Genomic DNA, 8,901 nt, shown 5'->3' with positions numbered 1-8,901 from the left:
TATAATTCAACCCATTTATATTGACAATAACTAACTCAAGTGAGAATAACTCTCTTATAAAAACTACAATGACAATAAATCTAGACCTTACACCATACTTTCATGGTTATGATTAAAAGCTAAATATGTCACATGATATTTTTCTATTTTGACCATTTAAATAAGATCCAATAATCGATATTTACTCTTCTATTATATTATTTTATATCTCTTATGTGGGTATGATGTTGACATAAGTAACAATGGGCTTTTTTTCTTCATCATTTTAACCACACCATATATATATGAAGAAGCCCCTATGGTTGATTACCATGGCCAATTTATCTCTCTCTCATTAATACTTTAATAGATTCACACAACGCAGTCACATATAACTCCAAATCTCATCGTCTTCGTTTTCTTCATCAATCAAAAACCCTTTCTCTCTCTCTCTCTCTCTCTCTGTCTGTCTTTCGCAATTCTCACTCTTATTCGACGATTCGATTGTTGCATCTTCTTATTCACCTTCGATCAAAACGACATCCGTTTCGATCTATTCTGGTTTCGATTCGTTACTTTAATGCTTATTTGGTTTTGTTTTTTGTATTTGATTGATATGAATTTCTAAGAATTCGATTTAGATTTTACCAAAATTTATGGAACCGTAGAAGAAGCATTGTTGAATGAATATTGGAAGTTTTTGAAATGCCTGGATTAGCAGAAACGAATGAACAATTCAGTAATGGCACATCAACGTCGCTCTCTGCCAATGGATTCTGGTCCAAGAATCGTAACGATGTTAGTTATAATCAGTTGCAGAAGGTAGTGTATTTTGTTCATTTTATTTTTTTTGTTTCTGATTTAATTAGTTTTTAGATTGCTTGAATTAAATTGATTACTGTGTTAGTAGTGATGACTTGTTTGAATTTTGTATGATCTTACAGGTGAAACAGTTTTTTTTATTGCTTCCTTGGGTTTTGGATGTATATTATGCATTCATCTGATTCAGTGTTTATTTGTTTGATAAATGATATTTTGTTATCTGTTTATTTATCTTTATATTAGTACAGTGAAAGGTATAAAAAAACTACTGAGTTTAATGCATTCGAATATTAAAAGATATCATTTTCTGACGGCAGGTGTTACCACTTGGAAGTGTCCATGCTTCAATCTTGGTAAGCCATTGCGTCTGCTAGAAAATGACCGGGAATATCTACCATTTTTTGCAAGCATTGCCTGTTCGAGGTTGAAATCCCGGGTAATCTTCTATCTGACGTAATGACTTACCAATATTCAGCCGGAGGTTGACATCCACAGTAATGTTCTAACTAGCTTAGAGACTTACCTAGATTGAAGAATGGACACTTCAAAATGGCAAGTGTATGGCACGTGTAGGTATTGGATATTTTTTAGACACTACGGGTACTTCTAGCTTGTATCCTACATTTTTTACATTCATTTTTGTAATGTTTATACCTGTACAAATGGGATGACACAATAATGAGATAAATAATATTTTCTTATTGCGTCTTTAATAACTAATGTTGAACTTTGAAACAGGAATCTCTTTATTTTAATCTAGAGTTTGTGTTAATATTATAATTTTAATATAATTGTGTTTGTATCACATGTTATGCAATTTTAATATATGCTTGGCTGAATGGTTGGACTTATTGACATGTGACTAAGGTCATGGGTTCAAATCGTGTAATCAGCTTGCAAATGCAAGGTAAGATTGTCTACTATAGACCCACGTAGTGGGTTCAATCTTTCCCTGGACCCCACACATCGCTGGAACTTTGTAGCATACCCTTGCTATGTTGTGTCATGTAATTTTATAATATTTTCCACATTCCCTGTACCAAATTTGTGCCCTCAAATTCAATCTTATCTGTGCTTCCTAGTTTAGCAAGCAACTATCAAATTGTGGGAATATAGATGGCATAAATGGAAAGAGCATCTATTGGAACTCAAATTAGGTCACAGATTCAGTTTTGATTTGAGAACTTTTTGTGCAATTATCTTTTTTTCATGGATAAAGTTACCAATTGTAATTTTCTTAACTTGTATCTTATTGGGTGTTTTGTGTTCTTGTGACGCAGTTCTGGAGTGAGCTGTCACCACAAGCTCGACAAGAACTCTTGAGGATAGACAAGCAGTCCTTTTTTGAGCAAGCTCGTAAAAATATGTACTGCTCTAGGTGCAATGGGTTGCTTCTTGAAGGTTTTTTGCAGATTGTTATGTATGGGAAATCCTCGCAGCAGGAAGGGGTGGGTGCTCGCTTTCCATGCAACAGATCTGCAGGTTTGAAGAAACAAAATAATGATGGATCAAGCATTATCAATGGGTGCCTTTATGAAATTCAAGATCCATCTGTTCATCCTTGGGGAGGTTTGACCACAACACGTGATAGTTCATTGACACTAATGAACTGCTACTTGTATTCAAAATCTTTGAAAGGGCTTCAAATTGTAAGTACATTACATTATATTGGATCCTCATCCAATTATTTTTCCCTTTTGGTAGCTAATCTTTTGTTCATATTAGGTCTTTGATGGGGCACGCGTAAGGGAGCGGGAAAGAGAACTGCTTTATCCTGATGCCTGTGGTGGGGGAGGCCGTGGTTGGATAAGCCAAGGAGTAGTGAGTTACGGCAGAGGACATGGGGCAAGAGAAACATGTGCTTTGCACACTGCTCGACTTTCATGTGATACTCTGGTGAATTTTTGGTCAGCACTGGGAGAGGAGACTCGGCATTCTCTTCTAAGGATGAAGGAAGAAGATTTTATTGAGAGACTTATGTACAGGTGTCTATCTATTTTTACATTCCTCACGTGGTGCTATGCCTTAGATTAGTGACTGATTGTTATTCATGAAATAAAAATAATATAAGTTCTGAACTTCTGATACTAGAAGAAATCATACAGTTGAAAATGATATACAAAGAATGACAATTTCTATGCAACAATTATTATTTCCCCCACATTTACCCCTATTAAAAGCTTTGACTATCTCTTCTTTTTGTTGTTTCCAATAAGACTATTAATTACTGAGAAATTTTAAATGAGGTTAAGATTGTAATCTTATGATGAATTTTGACAGCGTGACCTTTTTGTAATGAGATCTTTTGAAAGATAACACGGTGGAGTATTTATGATTTTGATTCTTAAATCACAGGAGGTAAGAATGACAATGGAACATAGAAGAATTTGAATAACAGTTTGTTCGATATGTATTATAAAGCACATTAATGAACCAGAGTTCTAGACTTTCATAGTGATTTTGATGTAGGCACCATGGCAGGTTAAAATTTTAACAATTTCTTACCTTCCTGGTATGTGTAGGGAACTACTATTGTAGATTTACTGCTACGTTTGCTGTTTGCTTGTTATTACTTGTTTATTTAATGTTTTCTTCTAATGTTCTTGCCTATGGAGTTACATGGTGTGTAAGAAAAAGATATTACATGAAGCTTTAGGCTCCATACCGGTTATTTAAAATATCCAACATGTCCGGTGCTAGCTTCCACCTATTGGCATTAAGGCTTGGTTGTTAACTTGTTATTGTTTTTTATGCTGGCTTGCTGTACTTGGTCCGAGTACTTGTTGCTTTTTATCATCATGTGGATCTTCATGCAATTAGACTAGAGAAATGAACTTCTTTTGATTATGTAGCTGTTTCTTTTTGGACTTCTTGATTTCTAGCATTATTTAATCTACTTTTTCATCATCTGAAACTAGATATGAAACCTTCCATTTGCAGACGGTACTATATATTTGTATGTTATACAACGATTATCTATTCTTTAGTTTTTACTAATAAGTTTCTGTTCATCTATCAGGTTTGATAGCAAAAGGTTTTGTAGAGATTGTAGAAGAAATGTTATTCGAGAATTCAAGGAACTAAAAGAACTGAAGCGAATATGCAGAGAACCTCGTTGCACCAGCTGGTTTTGTGCTGCAGACACAGCCTTTCAGTATGAGGTGTGGCTTTCATATTTCTATGCTGTAAACTCTGTTGTGATTGGGATTTCAGTTCGCAGAGTCTATGCTCTACAGTATCTCTAATATCATTCTTATAAAAAAAGGTCATTTTATCAAGCTTTCAATGATGACTGGAGTAGATATTCTACCAAGCACACCATTGATTCATATGCTTTTATCAGGTATCCGATGACTCAATTCAAGCTGATTGGCATCAGACATTTGCTGATGCTTCGGGATCCTATCATCACTTTGAGTGGGCTGTGGGAACAAGTGAAGGAAAATCTGACATTTTGGAATTTGAAAATGTTGGAATGAATGGATGTGTTCAAGTCAGTGGTCTGGATCTTGGTGGTTTCAGTGCATGTTTCATCACCCTTCGGGCTTGGAAACTAGATGGACGCTGTACTGAACTCACTGTTAAAGCTCATTCATTGAAGGGTCAGCAATGTGTGCATTGCAGGTTAATTGTAGGAGATGGTTACATTACAATCACAAAAGGGGAAAGTATTAAAAGATTCTTTGAGCATGCTGAAGAAGCAGAGGAAGACGAGGTAATAAACGTTTCACTAAGGAAATAAACTCCCGTGCTATTATCCATAATTCATGGTGTTCTGTCATTGTCATAATTATTTATTGTTTATTAGGAATGCCTGGCCAAGTTTCATATGTTTTATACAATGTATGCTTTTAGGATGATGATTCGATGGACAAGGATGGGAATGAACTTGATGGAGAATGCTCCCGTCCCCAAAAACATGCTAAGAGCCCTGAACTAGCTCGAGAATTTCTTCTAGATGCTGCCACTGTTATTTTTAAAGAACAGGCATGTTTAACATTAACATTTTTTTTCTGTGTCTGTCTGTCTTGTGTCCTTGTTCAACTGCTGATTACGTCTTACCCTTTCAGGTGGAAAAGGCTTTCAGAGAAGGTACAGCACGCCAAAATGCACACAGCATATTTGTTTGCCTTGCACTAAAGCTGCTAGAGGAACGAGTGCATGTAGCATGCAAAGAAATCATCACATTAGAAAAGCAGGTCTTAGTTATTACTTATTGTGATTCTAGTAAAAAAACTTCCAGGGATAAAGAGGAAGAAAAAACAGAACTCTTGCTTCTGTTCACAAATCATACTTCCCAAATCCTTATTAGATGATTTTGTCTACAGATTAAACTTCTTGAAGAAGAAGAGAAGGAAAAACGTGAAGAAGAAGAACGCAAAGAGAGGAAAAGGACAAAGGAAAGGGAGAAAAAACTGCGGAGGAAGGAAAGACTAAAAGGAAAGGAGAAAGATAAAGAAAAGGGGTCCTCTGAATCAAATGATGTTCTTGTTTCTCCTGAAGTCTCAAAGGAAGAATTATCTGCAGTTGTTGATACAGAGCTAAATAACCCCATAACCTGCAGGAATTCAGTTATTGAAACAGATGAAGCTAATGTATTAGGGAATGATTCCCCTAACATTGAAGATGAAGAAATCACTAGTGACTGTAGTACTTTGAGAACACAAGACCACTGTTATGATGATTGTGCTGAAGAAAGTTTCAATACAAAAGATGGAAATTCAATGCTTTCTCATAGAAGACCAAGATTAAGGAAAGAATTTCAACCTGATATGTCTATGAAGTGGTCTGACAGACGCCGTTGTGCAGTTGGTTCAGAAAATGGTGTGATGGTTGGCAGATCTGACCCAAGACATTATGGAGAGAGTTTAGTACCATCACCCAGGGCAATCAATGGGTTGAATAGACAATCAAGAATGAATGTTCCAACCAAACCCTATGGTCGAAATGTGGGTCCTAAGTATAATGAGAAGTCATATAGTTCCAGCAACTGGACTAATGACAGATATGATTCCAGTTCTTGCAGCTGTAACCTGAATAATGAATATAGAGTAAGGGTTGAGCAACAGTCTTCTACGACTAGAGTTAATGGGAGATCCAAAAGCAAAATCATCTCAGGGAACTATTCTACTAGAGATTTGTTTCAATCAAAGAAAGTTTGGGAGCCTACGGATCCTCAAAAGAAGTATCCTCGTAGTAATTCAGACTCTGATGTTATATCGAGGTCCACCAAGGTTCAAGAAGTTCAGTCTGATTTGGTCAAGCCATCTGTTGGTGAAGCCATTTGTTCGGGTGAAAATGATAATGGGGATTGTAATGTGAAGAGATCAAATGGAAAGGATGAAGGCTTTCAAAATGGTATTCATGTCGAAGCTGAAGGTTCTTGTAGTTCTACGGACACTGCTTCTGAGGAACCTGTGATATGTCCAATTGATGACTCCACATTGAATAATTCTTCTCAAATCAATAAAAGTAGCACTTTTAGTTCTGATAACTGCTCATCATGTCCAAGTGAAGGTGATAATAATACATCCTCTTCAAACCTTGAGCATACAGAATCCTTAACTGCATCAGATTCTGAAGATGCTAACCAACAGTATGAAGTTAGAGATAGTTCTGCTTGCACGGAAGAGATTTCTGGGAATCATGAAATTGGTATGGAGAATAACCAGAATGCAGATGGTTCGACAAAAAGGTCAAGTTCATTATATGGTTCATCCTTCAATGGTAACGGAAATGCATTCAAGAGTTGTGTGGTGGAAATTCCCCAAAATTTTGATAATGGTTTTTCCACTGCTAATGTCTGTTCCCAACCTCAAAGCATACTTCCCGTGGTGCCGAGCCAAAATATGCATTTTCCAGTGTTCCAAGCTCCTTCACCAATGAGTTATTTCCATCACAATTCAGTTTCATGGCCAGCGGCTCATACAAATGGGTTAATGCCTTTCTCCCATCCGAATCAGTTTTTATATGCTGGCCCTCTTGGATATGGCTTTAATGAGGACCCACACTTATGCTTGCAGCATGGTGCCTTACAGCAACCAACTCCCTTATACCCTACTGTGCCACTTTATCAGACAGTTGCCAGAGCTAATGTCTCAAATGCAGAGGAACAAAAGATTCGAATTTCCAAACCGGATTCTTTACAAGTTCATTTGAATGCATCTGTTGCGGATAAGGGTCTTTCTGCTGGAACTAATTCCAAACAACCAGCATTCAGTGGAGGAGTTAGAAATGATAATTCTACCAAGCCACTAGAGAATAACAATGGTTTTTCACTGTTTCATTCTGACGGGCCTTTTGCCCTATCAAAAGGATGTAGATTGAATTCTGCACCTTCAAATGATGGTACCATTGGAGATTTCAGCTCAAAAGTATCAGCTGCTCATGCCGAAAAAGTCCATTCTCACAACAAGAAAGAGACTACCAGCATGGAGGAATACAACTTGTTTACAGCAACTAATAGCTTAAGTTTTTCAATTTTTTAAAATGATAAAGTAAGAAGCACAAGGTGGCTGTTGTGGAATCCAGTCCCTGTCTTCATATATGGTGGAGGTTTGAGCACTTTAATTTGGTAAAGAATAAGCTTCCTTCAAAAACTTCAAATTTTATCTATAGCTTGATTAGTTGATTGCTGCCCAATTTGTCTGTTTTTCCTTTGTTATAGAGAAAGATTGTGACTGCTGGTATTTTAAAGATTTTTTTGAAGTCATAATTACCCTTTTTCCGTGAAACATTTGTTTTTTTGCAATTTTCTGTTATGCTGGAACCAAAACAGTCTTCATAGTGAAATTGCACAAGTAATTCAACTCAATTTTATATCCTTTCATGTGAGTCTCACATGAATATCAAAAACTGTGTGCAAGTATTATGAAATCCTATGTGCAAATTGTGGGGTTCCATATGCAGTTATTATTATGGGAGCCTTAAATGTATAGAACTATAGATGGAATTGGTGTTGGTTTGTATAACACCCCTGCAACTTTCAGAATGATCCAATAGTTAGAGGCAGTGACTATGAACATGAGTATGATGCTCCATTTTAGACACCTTTTTATTAATATATCCTCTTTTTACCCCTACTCTCAACCTTCAACTTCTGCCTCTGCTTTCATGTCTGCTGCACAAGCCACCACTGTGACTTGTGCCTTAGCACCATGCCGACCACCATAACCACTGTGCCGTCTTTGCCACCGCTCACCATCCTCACCACTGTTGCAATCTGCCACCATTCTTTGTTCTGGAGCTCAGCTTCCTCCTCATTGACACCATTTGTGCAAGTTGACGCTAGAGACATCGTTAATGGTGCTATGCTCAATGATCCAATTGGTGGTTGCTGTAAACTTTACTGATCTGGTTTTAGATCTAGTTTTGAAATTGAATTTGGGGGGCCTATCAAATGCCTAATCGAAATCGGGTTTTAGATTGTAGGTTCATATTTGATTGGAGGTTTGGGGTGATAGCTCCAATTAATGTGTGCGGCAAGCAACCTAGTGGAAGATAGAAGATAATAAAGTTCATGAGCGCCATGTTCTAAACATAATCTTGATCATATTTCCCTTCATTGTAGTTAAGCTTAACTTTGTATATCATCAATTGTTCTATTTTATATGGCCTTTGAATGAGACAACATACTTTTGCCTAGCATCATTAGATTTTGTTAAAGTACTATTTGTCTTATGTAAGGACTAACCTAACCCTATAACCCAATACGGCTAGAACCCAAAAAGTCACAATTCTTTGATACATTCCATCAAAATTGTCCTATATAATTTTTTATCCACTTCGATACTAGTTGACACCCTAAATTTGTTTGAATACTTCTCGAATACTTGTCTCAACTTTTTAAGGAATAGATCGTAAAAATTTGGATAAAGTGGACATTAAAATGCGGGATACCATAAGAGATAAGTTTATATAACTTGATAAATTTGGAATTCTTGAAATGGCTAACATGTTACTTGATAATCCATAGGCCATAGCTAGGCTATTTTTGCCAATGATCAAGATGAGAGAGAAAGGTTTTAGGTAGATTATTGCTAATGAGATAATTGACCAGGCTAGGAAGAATAAGAATGAGGAGTGTTTCATCTTTAAGGT

At 36.5% G+C, this 8,901-nt stretch overlaps 1 protein-coding gene across 2 annotated transcripts; it reads left to right on the top strand.

The window, feature by feature from the left end:
- LOC109345952 lies at positions 306–7,703 on the top strand. 2 transcript variants are annotated; one of them, XM_019585263.1, is made up of 9 exons: positions 689–801; positions 1,119–1,295; positions 2,082–2,450; positions 2,527–2,786; positions 3,821–3,962; positions 4,145–4,516; positions 4,657–4,788; positions 4,872–5,000; positions 5,130–7,703. In XM_019585263.1, the coding sequence occupies exons 3-9, from the start codon at positions 2,166–2,168 to the stop codon at positions 7,287–7,289; spliced, it is 3,480 nt and encodes a 1,159-aa protein (XP_019440808.1). In that variant the 5' UTR covers positions 689–801; positions 1,119–1,295; positions 2,082–2,165; the 3' UTR covers positions 7,290–7,703. The 2 variants fall into 2 exon arrangements, with proteins under 2 accessions (XP_019440807.1, XP_019440808.1); XM_019585262.1 differs by lacking the exon at positions 1,119–1,295 and having other exon boundaries at positions 306–801.

Source organism: Lupinus angustifolius, chromosome LG04, assembly GCF_001865875.1.
Source record: "Lupinus angustifolius cultivar Tanjil chromosome LG04, LupAngTanjil_v1.0, whole genome shotgun sequence".
NCBI lineage: Eukaryota > Viridiplantae > Streptophyta > Magnoliopsida > Fabales > Fabaceae > Lupinus > Lupinus angustifolius.
Note: the sequence above shows the minus strand (reverse complement) of the source record. Positions and strands in the feature narration are given on the sequence as shown.

Coding starts and splice junctions, on each gene's coding strand:
- LOC109345952 (XM_019585262.1), top strand. CDS start 685: ATGCCTGGATTAGCAGAAACGAATGAACAATTCAGTAATGGCACATCA. Junction 2,787..3,820: donor ATTGAGAGACTTATGTACAG/GTGTCTATCTAT, acceptor TTCATCTATCAG/GTTTGATAGCAAAAGGTTTT. Junction 4,789..4,871: donor CTGTTATTTTTAAAGAACAG/GCATGTTTAACA, acceptor TTACCCTTTCAG/GTGGAAAAGGCTTTCAGAGA.